General features: G+C 37.9%; 6 protein-coding genes across 7 annotated transcripts; 2 read left to right on the forward strand and 4 right to left on the reverse strand.

Moving 5' to 3' along the window:
• Positions 1-1,704: 1,704 nt before the first annotated feature.
• LOC141828329 (uncharacterized) lies at positions 1,705-5,554 on the reverse strand. The gene is made up of 2 exons (XM_074715743.1): positions 5,370-5,554; positions 1,705-2,348 (listed from the first exon to the last, which is right to left on the reverse strand). The coding sequence occupies exons 1-2, from the start codon at positions 5,498-5,500 to the stop codon at positions 1,904-1,906; spliced, it is 576 nt and encodes a 191-aa protein (XP_074571844.1). The 5' UTR covers positions 5,501-5,554; the 3' UTR covers positions 1,705-1,903.
• A 1,461-nt stretch (positions 5,555-7,015) lies between these two features.
• LOC141827840 (pectinesterase inhibitor 9-like) lies at positions 7,016-7,762 on the forward strand. The gene has a single exon (XM_074715170.1). The coding sequence runs from the start codon at positions 7,048-7,050 to the stop codon at positions 7,639-7,641; it is 594 nt and encodes a 197-aa protein (XP_074571271.1). The 5' UTR covers positions 7,016-7,047; the 3' UTR covers positions 7,642-7,762.
• A 640-nt stretch (positions 7,763-8,402) lies between these two features.
• On the reverse strand, positions 8,403-12,813 carry LOC141827558 (nifU-like protein 3, chloroplastic). The gene is made up of 4 exons (XM_074714830.1): positions 12,563-12,813; positions 12,395-12,470; positions 10,208-10,494; positions 8,403-8,899 (listed from the first exon to the last, which is right to left on the reverse strand). The coding sequence occupies exons 1-4, from the start codon at positions 12,800-12,802 to the stop codon at positions 8,708-8,710; spliced, it is 795 nt and encodes a 264-aa protein (XP_074570931.1). The 5' UTR covers positions 12,803-12,813; the 3' UTR covers positions 8,403-8,707.
• Positions 12,814-13,433: 620 nt separating this feature from the next.
• Positions 13,434-14,892, forward strand: LOC141827845 (uncharacterized). Its single transcript, XM_074715176.1, has 4 exons — positions 13,434-13,920; positions 14,016-14,113; positions 14,664-14,736; positions 14,808-14,892. The coding sequence occupies exons 1-3, from the start codon at positions 13,434-13,436 to the stop codon at positions 14,721-14,723; spliced, it is 645 nt and encodes a 214-aa protein (XP_074571277.1). The 3' UTR covers positions 14,724-14,736; positions 14,808-14,892.
• Positions 14,893-15,210: 318 nt separating this feature from the next.
• LOC141828532 (rust resistance kinase Lr10-like) lies at positions 15,211-17,114 on the reverse strand. Of its 2 annotated transcripts, none has more exons than XM_074715975.1 (3): positions 17,010-17,114; positions 16,699-16,812; positions 15,211-16,607 (listed from the first exon to the last, which is right to left on the reverse strand). In XM_074715975.1, the coding sequence occupies exons 2-3, from the start codon at positions 16,739-16,741 to the stop codon at positions 15,397-15,399; spliced, it is 1,254 nt and encodes a 417-aa protein (XP_074572076.1). In that variant the 5' UTR covers positions 16,742-16,812; positions 17,010-17,114; the 3' UTR covers positions 15,211-15,396. The 2 variants fall into 2 exon arrangements, with proteins under 2 accessions (XP_074572076.1, XP_074572077.1); XM_074715976.1 differs by having other exon boundaries at positions 16,699-16,853; positions 17,010-17,095.
• Positions 17,115-18,894: 1,780 nt separating this feature from the next.
• On the reverse strand, positions 18,895-23,641 carry LOC141827846 (serine/arginine-rich splicing factor RSZ21-like). Its single transcript, XM_074715177.1, has 6 exons — positions 23,522-23,641; positions 23,022-23,181; positions 20,484-20,572; positions 19,870-20,098; positions 19,345-19,494; positions 18,895-19,146 (listed from the first exon to the last, which is right to left on the reverse strand). The coding sequence occupies exons 2-6, from the start codon at positions 23,108-23,110 to the stop codon at positions 19,122-19,124; spliced, it is 582 nt and encodes a 193-aa protein (XP_074571278.1). The 5' UTR covers positions 23,111-23,181; positions 23,522-23,641; the 3' UTR covers positions 18,895-19,121.

Consider the following 23,641-nt stretch of genomic DNA (forward strand, 5'->3'; position numbering starts at 1 on the left):
TGATTTGGCAATATTTTTTTTAAAATATATATATTGGATAAAAACAAAAACAGCCCTTTATTTTTTTTATATCCTATTCTTATCCCCAAAATAACATTGTTTCACTGTTATTATAATAATTTTGATTAAAATTATTATAATATAGAGCAAAATTATTTTAAATTATCTAAATTTATTATAAATAGAGCATTAGTATAACAAAATATATATATTTTTACTTAATTAAAATTATACTAATTAAATTAAAGTCATTATTGTAACTTTGATCAAAATTATTATAATATAAAATAAAGTTATTTTAACTTACTCGAAAATTATTTCATTGTCATAATAAATACTCTTTTTTTTACTAGGTCAAAATCATCTTAATTTGGTAAAAAAAATTGCTTAAATATTATTGTATCAATTTTACCAAAGCTCCTATAGACTTGATTTTTCCCCCCTTAATCATTAATAATATGAGAAACGAGGCTTTGATTTGATTTTTTTTCCTTAATTATTAATAATATGAGAAATGATTGTGATTTAAGAAAAATATGATTTGACCAATTTAATAATTTTATTAATTAATTGACTCCAAATTTTATATTTCAAAGATAGGAATATTTGGTATTTTGACAAATCTATCATAACTTTTTATTTTTAACAAATATGTCACATAATTATAATTTTATTTTGAGATTATTTTTTTTCAAAAGAGTGTGATTCGATGGATAAAGAACATGTTACATCTGCTACAAAATTAATGATATAATATATTCATAGGCTTCATAAGCTGATAAAGTTACATAACATAATCCTTGACTAAATCGTCGAATAGAACAAGTAAAGAACAAAGAAGAATTTGTGAAATGACAATTCCTCTCCCTCGCGAGAAGAAGAATCAAGAAGAACAAAATGGTTAGAAGCATTTAGAAGACTTTGGCAATGTCCTTCACGAGGCCCGGATTGGCATGGCAAAAGGCTATGAACTCTTTGAAGTCGATATTGTCGTCTCCATCGGTATCGATCTCGGCCATCACATGGTTCACATCGTCGGCATTGGTGGAGCCTAAGGTGCGAAGAACTTCGGCGAGCTCGGTCACTGAGATTTTCCCATCTCCATTGGTGTCGAAGCGCTGGAAGATCCTCTCCATCTCTGGTGTCACTTCTTCTCCCATGCCTTCTTGTTTGAGCTAGCCTTAAGTGCAATTTGTAGGTAGTTTGCAAGGCTCGTTCACTACTGTTGACGCACACAAAGAGAGAAGAGAAAGAAACACAACGAAAATGGAACAGATAAATAGAGAATCACAGGAGTTAATTAGTGGAATATCCTAAAGGGCGGAGAATTAGTGGTGAAGTTTTTTTCTTTTTCCTACATTCATGTCGATCAATTGATGGACAGAAATTATCATTGAAAACATAAATTATTGTGCATGTAACAATTTAATCCTAAAAATTAAAAAAAAAAAACACACACACGCATTTTTTTAGAAAAATAAAGATGGCAAGAAATATTCGTAAATTATTATGCATGTAATAATAATAACATTACTATCAAGCTTCTCTGATGAGAATGCAGTGCCTACTTAGTTTAGGAGAAGATTTTGTTTATTTTGTCAAAACGATTGGACATGCTACTTTAATTTGCTTCCAAACAAAAATAATTGACTAATGTGCTATCTATATGACAAAACTGTAGGGTAATTTGAGAATCTTCTGTGTTTATTGATAATTAGGTTATTACAAGGAACTAATCTGAGAGATGCAAACTATCAGAATTAAGAGGAACAGAATCAAGAACTGTTAAATATCAGAATTAGAAACGAGCAGCTTCTCAATAATCTATCTGACAGGTGAAGTGTACATGGTCTAGAGAGCAACAGGATGCAAATCTCAAGCCCCGTTCTCCTGTACATCCATGCTAGTGAAGCATCCACTTACCAATGTCATCTCGGAAAACTGGCGAATTTCTTCTTTGAAAGGAGAAGCTGTAAGGCTTGGAGGAGATGCGACTGCAGGGGGAGTTCCACTCTGCAGATTTCCTCACCTGTGACATCATGGGTATGGTCGGAATGTGCTTCAGCCTTATGTTCAGGGAACTGAATAGCACTCGCCCATTTGATTCGTCGGTGGCTTTGATATTGTTCTCCTTGACACCATGAGATTGGCTAGTTTTTGCGATATGCTTCGGCAAGTTGCTACTGGTGGATGGTAAGCCTGAGGACGGGCCACGTATTTGAGCTGATGGTTTCATGGAATCGAGCCAACGGAGAATCCAGTTGCCCAGATTTCTACCAACCTCTATGTCCCTTTGCTGTATGTTTTTGTGAACCGTGACTGCCACATCGAAGACATTGCGTGTGCGGCTGGAGGAGGAAGAAGAAGAGTTTGAAACAACAAAATTGAATAAAAGGATTTGTAACAAGAACACTTCTCATAGGGCAGATGATGAGTTGGATAATCCAGAAGAGGCTTAACAAACACTAATAAATTTCAAGAACTTGAATCCTGAATCAGATAGAAGGTACTAAATTGCATGGAAATGGAGAAATTTTATGTCTTTAAGATGTTTTCAACAAAAACGCCAATGTTCCAGTATGCTAAGGAAATAGAGTATATCAACATAAACGCTGGCAATCACATGGGCATAAACAGATTTACCAAAATGAGTTGTTCATAGGTATAATCATATGATTGAGAGATACAGAACAATGGTATTAGGAAGTTTTGCCCTCAGCAGATCCTGAAAGCTAAATGTCATGTGTTGGATGGGAAATACTGGAATCCAAAACGATCGTTTTTAATTACTCAACAAAAGGTATCCTAGTGGAAATTGAAGGCGCACCTAAGATGCAATTGTAAAACATAATATGAGAAGCTATGATAAATAGCATAAACAGTGTCGTTATAATGGAGTGAGCTACTAGATTTCCAAAGAAAGATGCAATTAGAAGACTAGGCTTTGCACGACAAAAATAGATGTTGATAACAAACTAACGAATGAATACTTGAAACTGAGAGGAGCATCTGGAGTGTTTGGTTGTTATAAGTATACGATCATCATGTGTCTCTTAGGTTAAAAAAAAGAATTATAATAATAATGTAACATGCATCTATTACTTGAGAGTGATAAGGTAATATATGATAAAAAAGAGAGAATTGATTTAGATGGTACAAGCATGTTGAAATCAACCAACAGATTTCATAGTTAGACAAGTTACAATTTGACTATAGTAGAAAGTTTTCAAAAATAGTATAAATTAAATAATCTGATCGATCTGCACATTATTTGCAATAGTATATGTTGCATACGGTTCAACAAAAACAACATGTGATAATATTTTCTCAGTAATATCTATATCTATATCAATATAGAGAGATAGTCAAATATGAAGTCATTTTTTCTTTCAAACAATTAATAATGCACATGAATAAAAGCAAGAGCATACAGGCAGTAAAAAATGAAAAAGCTAAAATCCCATAATAGATAATGCTACCTCTAAATAATAGTTAGTTGACAGAGTGGATGATAATACACCAAATATTCCCTATCTCCAACCTATTAACAATTCATGACAAACACCACCTATTCAGCCTCACTATCAAGGTCTAGTAGTTGTACCATGACTTCCCCTGGTTACAAGGCTTCCTAGTCATGTGCATAAGCACTTGCAAGATTGCCTACGCATGCCTCAAACTCAGTCGTACAGCACAATGAGACCACACCTGATTGTTGAGCTTCCATTTCGGATTCCTATTCACTCATTCCATAGTTAAATTTCAAGAAGTAAATGAAGGTGGTTTCTAGTTGGGTCATGATAGAGCACAGAGCAAAAATGTATGCCAGCACATATATAAGGACATGTTAGATCCTTATTAAAATAATTTAATTTAATAATATAAATAATAATAATAATTTAAGTAGTTTCTAAGAACTTTACGAAAACTCTTCTGTAAAAATAATAGAAGCCAATCTAATGATAAATAACTGAGTGCAAATAAGACTGACCATTAAATAGAGAATGCATTAGTGTCAAAAAAACCACAAAATTAATGTGTCAAATTATCAATGTTTTTTAGGAAGACAAATATATCTAAGAATGGTATTACACTTGAATTCCTTATATTATTCATTAGATAGAAATAGTATTGATGCTTGATGAAACCACAAAGTGGAAAGATAAGTAGCAACATAGCTATGGGTGAGGAATTAAATTTATTTTTCAAACCAAAAATATTTATTGAACCAACTTGGAACTGTTCAAGAATGTCCTCAAAGACTTTCTACTTCCCTGTCAATACCACATCTAGATAATCAGATTTATGATTTGATTTTTAAAGTAGATAGCCGGCTTATAATAGTCAAACTTAATAATGATAAGAAGGATGGCATATGCTTGGAATCCTGGAATCAAGTCAAAAGGGCTTCTCCATCCAACTACTTCTTTGCCGTGTGCAAATGGTTTTTCAGTCTAATTCTATTCAAAAAAAAAATTGCACTAAATACCTTCAGAATGCTGTCTCTTTTTTAATCAAAATTTCCATAGGAATATCTAGAAATGGAAAAGATGGAAAAAAAAAATCCACTACCCTCAGAACCATGAAACAGAGTTGATTTTGATGACAAGCTAAAATACTGTCACCAAACACACAAGTGCGATTATCTAAGGTTGAGCCATCAAACATTTCTTAATTCAAAGCCATGAACTTCAGCAGATGCAATTAAGCAGCCATCCATACGTGACATGAGATCAAGTTGAAATCATCTATGCAGAGAAATGCCTTCTGAATACAGAAGGATTTATCCTTCAAAAAATAAATCAAATAACCCAGTGGGCAACCCTCTTCATCACCGTTATTCACCTTTGCTTCATTTTTACTTTGTAATTAACAAAAAACAACTGGTTGGATGCTATGATTCAAATTCCAAGTTCACAAAGAACGACATAAAAAAATAAATATGCAACCGTTAAACTTGGGCTCATTCTCAAAGTTGCTGTTGTCGGATTCCTCATCAACTCCAACCATCCAAATCAAAATCAGCCTGTTGCCATTTTTTAAGAAAATAATAATAATATTCTCAGCGCAGTGCGATCAAAACAACCCCCTCTAGTGCCTATTCACTTCAACACAAGAACCAACAATCTCGCAAAAACTACATTCAAACAACCAACAAGCAATTAGTTGTAACATTATTCATATCATATAGTTTGACATGGATATCCATCGACAATTGACTCCCATCGGATCAGGGGACATCTACAGCAAAAAGCAGGGTATCAACGAATCCCATTCGATAGCACTCAACCGTTTGGCCTCAATACCATGTCGTCCAAACCAGAAACACGGAGAAGGAGAATGAGAAGCATAAAAAGATAAAGGGGCACCTGTGAATGAATTGCCGGATCCTGGGGTGATTGGGGCCGATGAGGCGGCGTTGGAGCCGGAGAGCGAGGCGGTAGGTCCGCTTGAGGCCCAAGAAGTAGGCGGTGATCGCCGTGAGCTCCCACAAGACCATCTCCCCTTTCGGTCTTTGCTCTTCCCCGATCTTACCAGAGACTTCAGAAGTAGCACAGACGGCGGCGAATGACCTCGCTAGAAGCCTAGACTCCGTTGATATATCGACTGTTATCGATTAGCATAACGTTCCGTCGTTGGTATCTTAACGCTTCCGAATCCGTTATAATTATCGTTAAAACAGGCCCGTCAAGTCAAAAAACTTTTATTTATTTTTATTTAAAATTATTTTTAAAAATAAAAAACTAATATGTATTATTTATGTCTAGGCCCAAAGCTACTGCCTAATCTGTTTAGGTGCAAAAAAAAAATGAATTCAATGGAATAATATAAATTATATATATATATATATATATATAATATTTAAAATTTAAAAATACTATGTATTATTTGTGTAGGTCCAAGCCTCTACACATACACACTAGTCTGTTGGCACCGAATTAAAAAGTGCATATGAATAGGGCCGTAAATATTATATTTAATTTAGTAAAAATTTATTTATTTTCATTTACATCAATTAAATAAATAAATTTAAATAATTCATTGAATTAAACGAATAAAATTAAATTTATCTTATTAATATTTATGAATAGGTTCATGAATAAAATTTATCAATAAAATTTTTATATTATCAAATTTAACAACCGATTAAATAAATTTAAAATATAAAAATTTTAAATAATTAAATTGAAAATTCGATCAGCCCAATCTCATAAAAAAAGAAATCAAATAAAGTCCAATGATTTAATTATTTTATACTTAGACTCGATTTGATTAATTTATCAAATAAGTTTTAACACCATAAAATTTGAATTTAAACAATAAATATAATATTCAAATTTGATTCAAAATGTCTTTAGAAAATAAAATTTAAACTCGAGTTTTGTTACACTCTTTCAACTCAGGATTCAAGTAAAATTAAATTATAATTCAAATTCAAATTCGATAGGAATTATTCAGTTATTCTAAATTTAATTTAAACATATTTGAATCATCAAATTTTAATTTTAAAAATATTAAATAAAAATTTGTAATTTATAATTAAAAAATATTATGAATTCAAATTAGACAGGACACCTGGCCACTACGAAGTATCAATTTCAGTATTTCAGTCTTCGCGTTTGGACGGTCAAGATTGATCTCACCGCAATCGCATGTCGGCATGAACTCTCTTCCCACCAGGGCAGGCGGCCTACACCGGCGCCCTGCTGCTTGTTGGTTGCGCTCAAGCAGTGTTGCTTCCGTCGTGGGCCTGGGCGTTAACTCCCCCTTCCAAGTAAACGGTGGTTAACAAGAGCGGAAAAATAGTTGGAACTGACGGTTGACAGGAAGCCACAGACAGCTCACACTCTGTCGTCTGTCGTCCTGTCCGTGGCCGCAAGTGTGCAACTTGAGCTAAAAGAAAGCCATTACTTTTACGCTTCTGATAAGAGAATTCACTGGCTGTCAATGGCCGTGACAGTATATTAATGTACTCGATCCATGCGATACTTCATTGGACTTTGCATTGAAGTGTGAGAGAGAGAGAGAGAGAGAGAGAGAGCGCAAATGGCGCATGCCAGTGTCTTGTCGTTCCTGCTCATGGTTGCCTGCGTCTCGGTGTCGGCCGGAGCCACCTCCGTCGAGGTCTCTCCCACCGACTTCGTCCGCTCCTCCTGCGGCGCGACGCGGTACCGCGACCTCTGCTTCCGGTGCCTCGCCCCCTACGCGGCGGCGGTCCGGCGCGACCCTCGCCGGTTGGCCCGCGCCGCGATGTCCGTCAGCGCCGACCGGGCCCGGTCGGCCTCCGCCTTCGTCGCCCAGGCGGTGGAGCGGGCCAAGTGGAGCGGCCCCAGGGACGCCGGCGCCGTCCGCGACTGCCTCGAGAACATGGCCGACAGCGTCGACCGGCTCCGGCAGTCGGCGAAGGAGCTCGACCGGGCGGGCCGGGGCGGGGACCGGGCGGCGGCGGATTTCGCCATGCACATGGGCAACGTCCGCGCTTGGAGCAGCGCCGCCCTGACCGACGAGAACACGTGCCTCGACAGCCTGTCGGACCGCTGCTCCAGCTCCGTCCGGGCCGCCGTGCGGCCCAAGGTGGTGGAGGTCGCGCAGGTCACCAGCAACGCGCTGGCGCTCGTCAACCGCCTCTGGCCCAACTAAAAAGCCACTAACTGAAACCAGTTCGGCTGCTCCTGTCCCAACTACTCTGTACGGCACCGCCGGACCTTCAGACGCCGGCGACTGCTATTTTCCCTTAAACTAGATAATTAATTAAGCTCAACTATGTGATTTCTACGATTGTAATGAATCGTCAGGAGAGTTATTGAAGATTTCTCTCTGTTTGGAGTTCTGCAGGAGCTTGAATGCTCGACGATGAGGGAGTTTAGGGGTGCCCTTGGAAGGGGGGAACAAGCAATGTGACGACTGTTGAGCAAGGAAGGTGGTGGGCCAATTCGCATTAGTACTTGGCCTGCACTATCATGTGCATGCTCTGTGCATTAATGGCGATCCGATTCTTTTCTTCTCCTTCTTTGCCTTGTCGCAGCGGGCTTTTTCCTTGCGGCCAGTTAAGGTGGACCAGGGAGAACACTGGAAGGCCAAAAAGATCTTGAAATCATCTGAATTCTCTCACCATTTTCAAACTTTTACCGTTTTATCGTCAATCGTAACATTTACTAAAGGACGTCAATGATTGGGTTGAACGGACTGTACAATGGATCACACTCAAAAGCTTAAATCCTAAACATTTTGGATCAAAAAGAACACAGTTTAGGGCTCCTCAACCACAAGAATTCGAGCAAAAGGAATGAAATTTATGAGCTTTGGATAAAAAAGAACACATTTTGGAGCTCGATCACGATCAATAGATGTTTGTTTGTTTGTTTACTGATCAGAGTAAATTTTTGGATGCAGTATTGCTGCTATTGGCACCAAATCTGTTGATTCCACAAAAATTTTTTGGTTCTATACACACTAATCATCTGTTTTTTATAAAGGAAATTCTTTGGTGATGAACTCATTACAGGAGACATTCTTTTTCCAATGAAACTTCTCTTTGATAGTTGAGTTCATCTGAGAACAATCTTTAACAACAACTGCAAAAAATCGAACGCTAGGAACTATGAATTTTCCACATATGAAACAGTGGTTCATGTAAAAGGCTTAGCTTTGAGGTGGCCAAGTGACTTCTCTTAGTTTCTCCCAGAGGCTTCACATAAAATGTGGACTAATCAATGAGCTGAACAGCTGCAATGGAAGGTATTTTTTCTCTTAATTTCTGAGTTAGCGCTACGCGCACCGTCATCACCCCAGCGGCCGGTCCGCTCAGTCGAACCTTGACAATGTAGTCACTGATTTGAACAAACTCTAGCAAGCCACCACCTGTGCCAGAGAGGTATGGTCTAATCTCTGCAAGAACCTGAAATATTAGTTGGAGTTGCCTCAGTTTCATGTTGAGCATGTGAAGTCTGGTTTTCTCCCAGTTATTCTTGTCAATTATCTCAACGAACTCACAGAAAATGAGAAAATTGTGGGCAGAAAAAAAAGGAAAAGGAAACAGTTTGTATAGCATATTAGAATTTTTTATATGTGTACATGCATAATCAAAGGAAATCCTCAACCATTGAATGATTTATATATAGTTCATAAATTTCCAGTTTTTACTAGGACCTAGATATTGCCAGTTTAGCGAATGATTATCCATGGAGATTGAATTGTTCAAAACTATCAGGATGGAATAGATCATTGAAGTTGACAAATAGGAACATAAACAACATCTTGTTGAAGTTTTACAGATCTACTGTAATTTCACATGCAAAGCTATAACCTGCAGCCAGAATAGAATACTAGTCTTGCTTCCATTTTTTTTTTTTTTTAAAACTTCTGCTTGATAGAGGACTTAAAACTTAAAAGGCAAGATATAAAATAAAGTCAAAATATTTAAGGATTAATTTCTGAAATTAATAAGATACTTATGCACAATCGCTGTGGGCTTGTATATATCTTTGTATTAAAAATTCATGGAATTAAAAGTTAGCATAAAGTCATTGTTTGAGATGTTAAATATATTTTATCTTCATAAACTTTTCAACCTTTTAATAGGTTGCATTTGGCTATTGTTCCTTGGAGCATGATAAGTTTAGGGTTGCCCCCGAGGCAGGGTTGAGTTGATATTGTGGGGTAGATATTGCTACAATGAGCAAGGGATTGAATCTCGGCAAAATCGAGAAAAATGCGCTCCTCCATAGTGGTCAATTACAACTTCTTGATTTACCTCCTCACAGATAGTCGTGGAGTTGACCATGTGAAGCCACTAGGGTTGCGGATTCCACTCATTGCTACAATGATAAGTTTTGGGCTAAGCAAAACATGAAAAATGTTGAAGTTTATGGTAGAAAGATCCTAATGCATATATCAATAGTAGAAGTATTTGAAGCATCTTATTTAAAGTAGTAGAAGCATATATTATCTACATAAATCTATGGTCTGAATATACCATCCAGAATCAAGAAAAAAAATTCTCACTAATCAACTGGAAACCTAGCCCAGTTGATTGCAGCTGTCTTTACTATCACCATTCTTTTCATGAAATTTCCAATAAAAAGAAATGATGCTTTCCCCAGTTGTTCTATTTTACTATATACCAGAACTAGTGATACCATTTTGGAAGAAATGATAGTGATATAAAGTGTCATAATGTAAAACTAAGTTTGAAGAATCATTTCACCTTCTCAACACTCTCCTCATTGAGCTCTAGCCCAGTCTCAGTATCTAGAATCTGCTCCACTGCTAGAATCTCAGGAATTTTATCCATCAGCCTGGTTTCTATCCCCATTTTTAGCGTCATTGTAGAGCTTGGGCAAGAACCACATGCTCCTTGCAGCTTCAGCACCACAACCAGGCCATCTATCTCATGCAAGGCCACATTCCCTCCATCTGCCATTAAACTTGGCCTGACCTCATCCAGCACTAGCTCCACATTCTCTTCGGTTAATGGAAGAACACACACTGGCCCTGACATTGATGTATCATATATAAGAACCATCTGATAGTTACAACGAGAAGTACATGCTTGCTTGTATATATTTTGTCTCATTTATTCTCTATTTTTTATTTTTTTATTTTGATTTTGAGTTACTCAATGGCCCACTCTTCCAACATGCAGTTCACATTTGGAATTGAAAAATGAAACTACCTAAATTTTTTTCTTACTAGAAAGTAACATTAATGAAAACACAGTTTCTCCATGTATCATACACAAAACCTACTTGCCGCATGAAAAATTTTGTTATTTTTTAAATTTCATCTCTATATTTTTGTTTGTCTTACTTTTGTTGTTTCGTTGATTAAATAGAAAGACCATTGTCCCAATTTGCAGATATTTAGGAGCAGTGATTCTAGTTGGTAGGTCATAAACAGCTAACCGTGCAACTTGCAAGTGACCCCTTACAATTACTTGGCCTAGCATAGCTCATTCAACTAGTTCTGCATAAAATGTACGCCAAAATCCTACAAGTTCAATATGCTTATAGAATGGAAAGATCCGAGTAACCCCATTAATGAGTCACAAGGCCCAACTCAAACATGGTTATCCAACAAAAGTTATCAGTCTTACTCATGTAAAATTCAACAATATATCTAAAATGGTATGTGTATACATTATACAACATGTGTGAGTGATAGATAAGGATCAAGTTTATTGGATTTTTTCTTGTCGAGCTTCAAATGTAGACTAAGGCTTTTCTCGAAAAATATTAAAAATGTTAATTTGGGCATAAAAAAAGGTTATGCAGGTGAACCTATATAGCCAAATACCACTTGTTTATTTGTGGTTTGTAAATGGTATAATTACACTTAACCTAAATGCACAAATTTGAGGGTTGGATCATGGAGTTAAACAAAGTCCTATCAAATTTTATCAACCTATCTTATTATGTGAAACTTTTTGAAGGGGAAAATACACTTTTTGGTTGTAACTTACTAATATAACCTTTGGCAAAAATAAGGAAAAGAGTTACTTTACTCCAGTGACAAAAGTGAGGTCATGTTCATAGTAACGACTGCCAAAATCCTTATCAATCAAGCCAGTTAGCATCTCTTGTGATAGGGTGTGTCTAGTCAAGTTTTGAAGGTGACTAGTATGAAATAGATTCACATAACATAAAGTTTATAGAAAGGTCAGCATCTTGTGGAGACATCTCTAAGGCACATGAGATTAGTAGCACATGCATTGAAATCATATGACACAATACACCTCAAGACACCAGAAAGCAAAAGAATAAATCTGCTAATTACCCATGGGTGGATGTTTCTACAGGGCAGAATGGAGATTTCTTTCATCAAGTGAATGTTCCTGGTGATTCTGGGCTTGTTCTCTAAGTTTATGCTTGTATTTCTCTATTGGTATTGAGAAAAGAGTTTAGGGAGGCTGAAAGCTTTCTTATATACAGTTTCTTTCTAATGTTTGCTCATATCCTATTTATGCTCGACTTCTCTTTATGGACGTAGGCTTAAGCTGATCAAAGTTATATCACTTCAATCTTTTTTTTCCTTGTGAGTTTGACTAAATTTATTGGAGCAAACTGTTCTTAGCTGTAACAAAGGTGTTTGATGTATTGCTTTTATCACAAGATATGAAAATGTCTACTATCTAATGGGGTATTATCGAATCATTGTTTTTTATCTACAGAGACAGAAATTATAGGTGGAAGATTAAGCCATCAAACTTCCTGGGTTGATCCCATTAAAAGGTATTTGGATGTAAATAACCAGAACCTTTTATTTTCTTATAGCAGAATCACAAACAAAATGCAAGAGTAAATTTATACAATTAGAAGGCGAAATGGATGAAAAGATTGAACAATTAAATTCGAAAGGCAATCGAAAGCCAATACCCCCAATCGGACCTACTTACCTCTTATTCTTCGGCCACGAATCGAGAGCCATCGGAATGGGCGAAACGCATCCACTCGTCGTTTCCACAAGGAACCCTGTCTTGACGACGGCAACGGAAGTTTCAGAGAGATTTCAAAACAGAAGGATGCAGACCCCAAAACCATACTTTGAAAGAAGATCTCGTCACCTTGAATGGGGAAAACCGCGAAGTCGATGAAAGCTCCGAGGAATAGGAGCAGGGGCCACGAAAAGCTACTGTAGCTTTGGCGATTGAGCCGAGGGCTTGAGGATGTGCGTAGAGCATCCCCGCGAGAAGATTGTCGCCACACTTGCTCTTTCTCTTGCGATCTGTTGAGTGAGCAGACGCGGCGGAGAACGGGGAAGATGGGAGAGAGAGAGACCGATGAGCTCCGGTTTGGTCGTTCATGGAGGAGGAAATGGGATTGCTCGAGTGGATAGTGCGCTGCTGGTAATTGGGGGGATTGGATATTGCCACGTTGCAACTTAATTTAGTATTATTTTTGAAAAGGAAATAAATAATACATTAATCCACTGTCATTTAAAATATATATTTTTTATTTTTGAAAATAGCTAGATGACTTTTTTTTATTTATCATATAAATTCGAAACAGTTTTTTTAAAAAAAACAATAATATAATTTAAATATTATAATTTTATTTGTTAATTTTAAAAAATTTTAAATTTATTTATAAGAGCTTCCATCCCACCACTGGTCAAGAACAAGACAACGCAACGGTCTCGTGGTGCCAGAAGCCCAACGGTTGGCGCTTCCCCCCATCGAATTTAATGCAGTGAGACACGAAATTACTTAAATGCCACCATTTTAGATCTGAAATTACACTGAGAACCAACGTGGTACTAAATCATGCTGCTTCAAACAACTCAACTTAGTGTTATTAATGTAATTTTATCCAATTGATTGGGGTAGACATGTAATTTCCTCTCTATTTGTACCTGTTTCTTTTATTGGGAAGAGTTCTGTGGGCCGATACCGAGGCAGTACAAAGACAGAATGGGAAAGCGATGCCTCGCTCCGCATGCCGCCCAAAAACCTCGAGTGCAACGGCGGTAGTGCTCGCCGAATCAGCAACCCTAATCCCGCCCAAACCTTACCGCTGACCGCTAGCCGTGCAATGGCCGCCGTGCGCGCGCGCGATGCCCCGCCACCGCCGGTGATTGGGAAGGCCGGGAGGTACACCGTTTTCATCACGCCTCCGCGCACCCCGAAGCCTTGTGAGGATTCTGGTTCGAAAAGCGTGAGCCATGGGGTCGGGGCTGTTTCCAGCCCTCGAAAGGTGGTTTTTTTACCGGAAACGACTGTCCGTTCGCCGTCGCCGATGCCTCTTGAGGTTTCCTCACCCATTGTTGGCGCTAGCCCTGGAAAGGTGGTCCCTTTGCCGGAGAAGGTTTCTCCTTTGCCGACGCTGGTGCAGGTCCCGCCGCTTCAAGTCGAGAAGCTGACCGCCAAGTCATCCGGATCCGTGTTCGGGTTCTTCTGGGACGCCATTACCAGAGTTCAAGATGGTTCCCTTTTTTCCTCCCAGATTTCGATATCTGATGCCTTTTTTCTGAGTTTATGAGGGTTTCCTTGAAGCTCGTATCTTGGGTTTGAATTTCAGCGCATTCGAACTTGGATGAGTGTTTAGCGGATTGGTTCGGCTTAAACCAGTCAAAATATCAGTGGGCCTTGAACGATTACTACGATAACACTGGAAAGGTAAGCTTTTCCCTTTCAGTATCAAACTACAAGTTTATTTGTCTTTAAGTTTCGTTTCTTGTGGTTCTCTCGTTTGAATGTCTTTTGGAAGAACGTCTTCTCTTTGGAGGCATTCTCACGTAATTCTAGTATTCATGCCCTTTGAAAAGATGGAAGTATATAGTATTCGCTTGAATGTTTTCAAGAATGTCTTTTGAATGTTCGGATATAATGTTGGAAGAGATCGAATCAGTTGTTTCTCGGCTGGGATGATCAGTGTGAGTTTGGTTGATGGTTATTAGGAACCAAGATCTTGTGGTGCATTTAGTTGGGTAGAATAGAATGAAATGGAAATGGTTTATTGCCTCTGTGAATGCTTATTGTGGTGCTTGTTTATACTAATTTTACACAATTGCCGAATTTATTCTGTTTCTGAGGTCTGTCTTTTGAGGTATCGATATTCTATCATCTTGTTACTCATAATCCCATCTGAAAATGTTTGTATAGGCAGTGGTATATAATAACTCATATTCAGTAATTTAAGTTTGTTTCTGCCTTCTTTTCACTGCAGAAGGAAGGGAGTAAAGGTGATAAGTTGAAAGAAATCGGTCGTAAGGGGCAATCTGTATGACACTTTGCATCAGGTATTTTCAGGTCACCTCTCCTGCTCCATGTTTATCCTCTTGTGAATCTTTTCCGTCCATATTTGTTGCAGAAAAGCTTCTCTGAATTGGCTCCAAGTTTGAAGTTGTTTGGTAGCTATATATGATGCAATCATCTCCTTATCGGGTCCAACCAAGGAAGTTCAATATTTCGGTATAGCCAATTCTAGATCTTTTACTAGTTATCATTTTCAGTCATGCTATCCGTAGACCAGTCGCATGTCGTCAACCTGATCTAATAGTAATCGCTAACAATTTTCACTAGTGTCTAAGAATGTAGTAGAACTCTCATCTGAAATCATGCTTTGTTTATATAATGGTAAGCAATCCAAGCAATTGTTCTTCCCCATGAAGTGATATGTTTACTGTTTTCACTCATGTACAATTGAGAATGGAGCTAAAAGCATCAATGCTAAGAGCTCATGCCCTAATTGTGAGAATTTGTGGATTGCAGAAAATAGAGGAAATATATTGATTCGATATTCTGATACAATAGTGATACATTAGCTCTGTTTCTATTTTATAGGTGATAACATAATGACAATAGAAACATACGGAAAAGGAAACATGTTGCATAAAGTCAGGAACTTAGATTCATGATTACAGTGACATGTTCCAAAACTTTGCTATTTATGCAATTTGTCATGATGAACTCCCTACTCCAGTGCTAGTTGAGAATGTTGCAGTTGTGCTCGTCATTGAGCTCCACATAGAGATATCAGCACTATATGGCTCGATATGCTTGAATGGATTGCTAACAACTCGATTTGTTTCTCTTCCTTCCAAGACCTGCACGACACAGTTCATTGTTGGCCTTGATTCAGGCTGATGCTGAATACACTTCAATGCCACTAGACACAATCTCTCAACCTTCTCCCTGTCCTTCTCTTCGACTCCGCTTTCTTCAATTATGCTCTTCATCTCGCCTTGTTCAAACTTGTTCCACACCCAAACGGGGAACCACTCCTTGCTCTCCGCTTGCATGGCATCAAAATTCTTTCTTTTCCCCAACATCTCAAGCAGTAGCATGCCGAAGCTGTAGACATCAACCTTGTTGGTGACTGGCGAAGGCGACCACATCTCGGGCGCAGCATAGCCAGGAGTTCCCCGACCACCATACGCCATGACTGAATGAGTCTTCAGCTTGTTCCTCTCACATAGCCGTGCCAGTCCGAAGTCGGCAATTTTGGGTACAAAATCTGCTGTAATAAGTATGTTTGCTGGCTTTATGTCATAGTGCACGATCTTTTGTTGGCACTCCTCGTGCAAATATCGAATTCCTTTCGCGGTGCCAACTGCGATTTCGTACAGCTTTTGGAACTCAATTCTCTCCTGTGTTTGATTGAATAAGTACTGGTCTAGTGATCCCTTCTCAATGTACTCGTACACAAGCGCCTTTGTCATTTCTTCGAAGCAGAAACCATAGAGCTTGACTAAGTTGAGGTGATAAGTTCTGCCTATGGTGCCAACTTCTGCCATGAATTGCTCCTCGGCTCTCTTGCTCGAGGTGCCATGGAGGACTTTCACTGCGACTTGTACTCCATTCGGAAACTGGCCTTTGAATACCGTTCCATTACCACCGGAACCCAATTTTTCTGCAAAGTTTTGAGTGAAATCTTCAAGATTTTGAGGTGTGAATCTAATGGGCTTCTCCTTCATGACCCTGATTAGGAACTCTTCGATTGGCTTCATTTCGATCCTCGATTCATGGCTCGAGGAAGGATCCGTAGATCCAGTTTCCGAACAAGATGGATGCATCCTTGCAGCTATCGACGACTTTCTCATGTTTTGAACACATCGAATGATCAAAATTGCTATCACGAGTTGGATTATCCCACCAAAGATCACCAATACTGGAAAGTTTGAAGTTCAAACTTTTAAAGTATTGCAACTCAAACAATAAAGAAACTCATCACATATCGAACCTGAAGTAGAAAATCTTACTTATTATGACAGCAACAGAGAGGCCGCCTGAGCCCGAAGCCATCCCCCCTCTTTGTAAAGCACTAACTTCAGTCGCCGCGGCGGTAGTTTAAGATCTTAAGCTTGGATTTCTTTCTGCATAAATAAATCTTCTCTTGCAGTAAAAGTAGCTTTTTCTGTGTTCAGAGTCAGAATTTTTGAGTTTTTTTTTTTCTGAAAAGCTCTTTTTTGGGGTATAGTTAATCAGTAAACAAGGTGAGTGAGTTCTTATTTCTCCTACAAGAATTGAGAAACAGAAGAAATAAACTGAGGGAAGAAGAGGAGAAACTTACCAGCTTGATCAGTGATCGACAATGGATGATGTTTTTCTGGTTCTGTGCAAAAGGGGAAGTGAAAGAAGCTGAAGAAAGACTTTGTTTCCCAACACTAAATGGATGAGAGAAATCTTATCCAGAATGAAAGAGACTCAAACAAATTTCTCAAATTTTATTATTGGAAGTATATTTTTATTGTTAGATTTGATTGGTTAGATGGAGCAGTAGCTGTCGGTCTGGTCATGGCGGCTAAGCTATCGTTTATTTGGAAGCGAGTGAGGCTGCTGATGTCTTGGACTGCAAGTAATCTCAAAATAATGAGGACAGTTGCAGGCTTGCATATTCACAGGGACTTTGATTGTGACTTATTCAAAAGTGAAACCTAAATCAGCTTTTTTTAAAAAAAAAATCAAAAATTAAATAATCTAAAAAACATCTCTTTTATTTATTATCAAAATAATATTTTAATCCATCTTCTATTTTATTTACGAAAATACGTTTGTTTGATTGCTACATTGGGTAGCAGTTATTATCTATCTTTTTTTATTTATAATTAAATTAATATTTCATCTTCAACTAGCTTGATTAGTATACTTGACTCGTCTGACCAATCTACTGAAGATGGCATAGCTAACTTGGCTCAATCGACTGCTTTGACTCGATCAACTCATTTGGTTTACTCATCAAGCCCGACTTCATCAAAACCGACTTAACTAGCAATGTTTGACCTGCTCATTTCGCCAGCCCACTCAATTTGACCGACATGATCAACGGCTTAACTAGCTCAGTTCAACCAACCTTTGCGGCCTGACTAACCCTGCTTTGATTTGATCGACCCAACCCTTTAAACTGTACTAACCAACCCAATTACGCCCACCTGAGCACCTTCAAAATTTAATTAGTATAAATCAGTACTTCAACTGAGTTTAACTTTCCTCGTCAAATTGTTTATGTGAGAACATAGCAAAAAGGGTTACCCTACAACACAGCGAAGATGTACAAGGCATAATGCCGAAATACATAGCTCCTGAAACCTTTTACAGCTACAATAAAGGACTTGTGTAAATTGTAATGCAGTTCAACAATAGAAGAATATAACACACGTATAGATTATAGAACATGATAGTCTCAAATAGTCAAATTGTGGAAGATTAGTGTTCGCGCACAAGAACAAAGCTGTGTGTTGTAATAGAACCACAAAAGGCAAGGAATGCCAGTAGTAGTAGTAGCAGCATAAAGAGAAGCAATGCTGGAGACAGTCACTGAGCCATGGTTATGCCATCTCAACACAGATTCTCAGAGTTGTCGAAGAACGAAGACCAAAACCATGTGTAGTTGTAGAACCATAAAGGCAAGGAATGCTGAAGATGCAGAAGTGCCCTAAAAGGCAGGCAAGCGTCAAAGCAGAATGTTGTCCCCCGGCATGAGAAGATGATGGTGTTAGAGTCGAAGATGGTGTAGTAGTAGAACCACAAGGCAGGGAATGCCAAAGATGCAGTCATACCGTAAAAACAAGGAATACAAAAGGCAGGAAGCCATTAGATCAGAATGATGCCTCCATAACACAAGAAGGTATTCCCAACTCGTCGAACATGGTGCTAGCATGCGAAGAATAAAACCATGTGTAGTAGGCAAGGAGTGCTGAAGATGCAGTAGAAATATAGAAACAGGAATGCCGGTGGCCGGCAGTTGTTAAAGCAGAATGATACCTCCTTGACACAGGACGTTCACGGAGTTCTTGAAGATGGTGTGCGCATGTGAGGAAGAGCAAAATCATTTGTAGTAGTAGAGTCATAAAGGCAATGAAAGACGTAGCAGTAGCATAAAAACAAGGAATGCCGAAGACGGGCAGTCGTTAAAGCAGGACGACGATGATGCCTCCTCGACACAAAATAAAAGAACATACAGAACTTAGCTGGAGTTGTAATATACAATCCAAAAAAACATCCTTGTCTACTCTAAAATATCAGAAGTTGATCATGCTTAATAAAAGACATGCAAAAGGAAGTTCAAGATACTTAACCAATCCAAGATGCCTGAGTGCAGATCAAACAGAAGAAGACATTCATTATAAGAAAAGCCCAAGACCTATAAAGTTCACAAAGAGACTCCCGATCATGTGAACATAACTCAGCTCTTGCTGCGGCGTTGATATCTGACATCAAAATTTTGAAGGACAAACAATCAATGAATGAAGATACGATTGTTATCAAAAAAGTAAAGTATTGTGACCAACAGTAGTGCCAATAGAAGGGATCAAGAAGACCATCCGGATCCAAGAATAATGCATATCTTTATGTAAAGCCATAACTGGAGCCTTTTTCATTAATCAGAAACAAAATGTTGAATTTACCCATTAGTATGTGGTGATTCAGAACGCCCATTGTCATAAGGAGGTGACTTGCTGTGACTGCTTCGACGAGGAGGTGACTTGCTGTGACTGCTTCGACGAGGAGGTGAAGGACTGTGTCGTCTTGGAGAGCGGTCACGAGGACTATAGCTCCTGTTCAAAGTCATTAATCAGCCCTAGCCAACCCATCATGAAATATAGTAGACACTACTTTCAAAAAGTTGGCCAATTTGTGTGAGCATATCTATATTTCTTTGCTGCACTTTTAAACTACGACAGTTATAAGATGAAATTTCCCTAACAAGTTTGGACTTCGCACTAAAAATTTCAATTCCATTATAACAAAAACCTGACGGTCTGATAATACATTTTCTCATAGTATCATCAGCAATACAAAAATTGGAGTGGAAAATAAAAAGTTTTCATTAATCAATTAAGAATCATGTGAAAGGACAACACAGAAACTAATAACAGATGTCTGCAAGTTTTAAGTTAGCCGTACTTATGTTGCCTGAAGTCAATTATTACCTTCGGCCATAACTAGGACTTCGGCGGTATCTAGGACTTCTGCTGCGACTGCGACTCCGACTCCGACGTCTTCCACTGCCTAATCCTCCAGAACCAATTCGAAGACGACACTCACGAGCAAAATGACCTGTCTCTCCACACTCATAGCACTTCATATCTGATGCTCCATGACGGTCACGACCACGGCTGCTTGAGTTATGGGACAATTCTACTCTCCATCCATTTTTGCCTGTAAGAAAGCAACCATATGAAGTAATCTAGGATAAAAACCAACTTGCAAAAAAAGGCAATTAGACTAAACTCTGGATTATAGAACAAGCACATACGTAGATATCAGAGTTTCTCTATTTAAAAGATCATAACCTCCAGCATCAATTGAAGCACATGATAAGATGTTTCTCAAATCATAGCTAATAATGCACAATCATTGTTACTTTATCAAGATACACACACATAAAGTGATAATTCATGTGTGATGTATATAAATTGAATAGAGATCATTGTCACAGAAAATATAGTAGTTAGAGCAATTTGATTAATGTTAAATATATCTTATCAAGTCTAAACCATGTAATTTTTTCAGAAGAAAATGTGTTTAGATAATTAAAACATACCATCCAGATCACGGATTGCATCCTGAGCATCTCTCTTATCATCAAAATCAATGAAAGCAAAGCCTGGTGGTTTTCTAGCAACCCAAACGCTGCACCCAAAATATACCAAATAGGTTTATTTTGACAGTTATGATAGTACAACTTCATGTTGAAAGCATTGGTATTAGAGGGGGGAAAACACAGTATCTACAGGACAAAAAGGAAGTTCATGAGCGATCTTTGGATAAAATGTGGAAAAGATTGAACACCAAGTAACTCCATTCTAACCAAAAACCCTCCTCCCAACAGTAGAGGCCCAAACATTTATGGGTGGAAAGTCCTTTCAGAACACTTCAAGAAGAAGTGCACGCTTGCAGCTGTAGTAAATTAGTCTGTACTAATATAAGAACAGATACAACTAGTTAACCTCAATCACAAATAAGCGATTAATAGTTAATAGCAGAAAGAAAATGTTTGTTTACACTGAAAAGATAAATAGCACACATTTGAAGAGTTAAGAAAAATCTACACTTAAACTCTGAAGAATTTTCAAGATCAATGAAACTGGAGAAATTAGTGAGTGGCAAGATACTTACGTTAAATCCCACTTCAAACATAAAGTACATATAACCTGGAACTGTTATCATTTTACATGACCAGTTTCTCAAATAAAACTGAGATAGAGAGTACACCAAGGTGCACAATGTTAAAAATATCTAATCCCCTATAAGCATGGTTGTTAATAGTTGATCCCATTTAGTTTGAATTGATGATAATGACAATGGTTCTCCAAAATTTATTTCTTTTCTTTGTAAAATAGAAGAGAAAACTCATGAAGAGACACAACTAAAACTAATATACTTGGAAAGAAACTGATCAGAAATTAGACATAAAAAAAAGGAGAGGAGCATAGCTTAAACAAGTTTGAAAATAGCCACTTGATTTATTGAATAACAGAATTAATTGCAAACAAATTTTTTCTCAATACCAATATTGCAAATTATCATCTAATATTAAGCCTTCAAACAATGAATTCATATATTTTAAATATATCCATGCATTTTCCCCTAAGGTTGTAATTCCTATGGCATCAGGTCGGGAGAATGAAATGCGCCTAGGGAAGGTTTTTCCAGGGGCTGTTAACCATCTTTTCATTGAACAGAAACAGCACAAGCATGTACAGCAGCTTCCACCTAAACCGAGCAAAAGCAATGCTGTGCACGATTTTGATTGGAAATTCCTGTCAAAATCTGCATAAAAAATTTGATATCTAAAAACGAAATCAGTTTTTTCATATTTTCAAACAATTAATTAGAGATTTTAAGTTTTCCCTTTCTCTTTCCTTCCTTCCTTCCAAGGAATCACAAGCAAGGGAACCCTTTCCCTATTCACTACCACCAACTTTCTTCACTACCTACTTCCTTTTTGAAGGATTAAGTCTCCATTAGGTGGGCTAATACAAGATTAACAACAACACACAACGATTTGTTATTAAGAAATTAAACCCCAATTAAGTGATCTAATACTTGAAGCATGAAGGGGGGTTTAGATTATTGGATGGATTCAATGTGTAGATCAAATAATCCAGTTCGTTAACATTAATGGGTTGTTAACTAGTTATGTGCTTTTATGGTGCATGGTCCCTATAAGATGGGCTTTGGTATAAGAAGAGAGGATTTGATTTCAATTGGGCATGTTGAGATCTTGACTCTTCTTCTTTTTCACTTCTCTTCCCCATTGAGACGAGGACTAAAGATTGTTGCCCAATTTCTAGAGAAGTCTTCCACTGCATTGTAGGAATCCTTCCGGCGACAAGTAAGAGTTACAATGGCTTTAGCATTGGATTCAAGTCGGCATTCAGAATGTCATTGTTTCAATTTAAATTTCATTTTTCCTTGGTGGTTGATAACTAGACCTGAATTGATGCATCATTGATTAAGTTGGATGTATTGTATTATTGCTTTCACTTTCCACCACTTTTACCCTTCCACGTAGGAAGTTGGTCTTAAATCTAAAAAGATCCCTTTAATTTGGAAACATAGATAAACTTCCAAGTTGTCAATAGAAATGATAGTTCCACTCTCAAAAAGTATGCTTAGTTTAATTTTATGCAACTTCATATATTATGTAGAGAGAATATTTACTCAAAACATTATACGATAAAAAAAAACTTAAAGCAACCATGGGAATAAAAGGATGACTGATACGAAAATATGAAGCCATGAAGTGCCTAACCATAGCATTGATTAACACGGAACAGAATGGTCTATTGTTCACGTAGATGCCTGAGGTTTAAATTACAACATTTTCACGCCATCTACAAAAGTTATTACCCAAAGAAAAATTATCATTGTCTATTCAGGCCACGGCTTGGGAGTTTGTCCTCGAAAAAACAAAACAGATGCAGAAAAAGGAACCATGGCATAAAGCTCAAAATCGGAAATTTAAGATCTATAAGTTTTCAACCTTCCAAAAACCATGACTCTAGGCAAATAACATACAAGCTACAACACGAAGGTCATAGAAAAAAGATAATTCCGCTAGACCTCCAATATTTACCTTCGTAGAGCCCCAAATACACGAAATTTGTCTTCAAGTTCCCGTGAAGTGGTTCGGGGGTCTAGATTGCCAACGTAAAGACGAGCCATTCGTGCAGGTACCTGACCCACAGCACCTGAAACTCCAAATACACGAAATTCGTCGATTTCCCGTGCAGTACCTGATCCACGGTAACAAGAGTCTCAGATGGATCCAGTGCCAAAATTCATAAGATGCTTCACCATTCGTCAAAACCAGGATTTTTCACTGGAACCACCAAATATTTGAAGCCCAGAATCCAAACAAAAACAAAAACTCACAAAAACCAAAATTTTCTTTTGCCATCTCAATGCCAAATCCGTAACAACAGCATAAAAAACCAATCCCGCTCAAAATCCATTTATAAATTCGCCTTCTCTCAGTTTCAATAAGAACGACAGCCATTTTTGGATTCGGCTAGATCAAAGAGATCTGGAGCCCCAAAAGGAAATTATCAGAGTAGGAGCGGAAGATCGGCTCACCGGAGATATAGATGAAGAAAGAAGAACAGGATCGGAAGACCAGGGAGAGGGTTTGGCGCCGGCGACTACACCGCGGTCCTAATCGCCCCCCAAAATCTCTACTGCGGAGTAGGTTGCTCA

Source organism: Curcuma longa, chromosome 4 (assembly GCF_044706935.1).
Source record: "Curcuma longa cultivar G26 ecotype Majalengka, Jawa Barat chromosome 4, ITB_CL_G26_1.1, whole genome shotgun sequence".
Taxonomy (NCBI): domain Eukaryota; kingdom Viridiplantae; phylum Streptophyta; class Magnoliopsida; order Zingiberales; family Zingiberaceae; genus Curcuma; species Curcuma longa.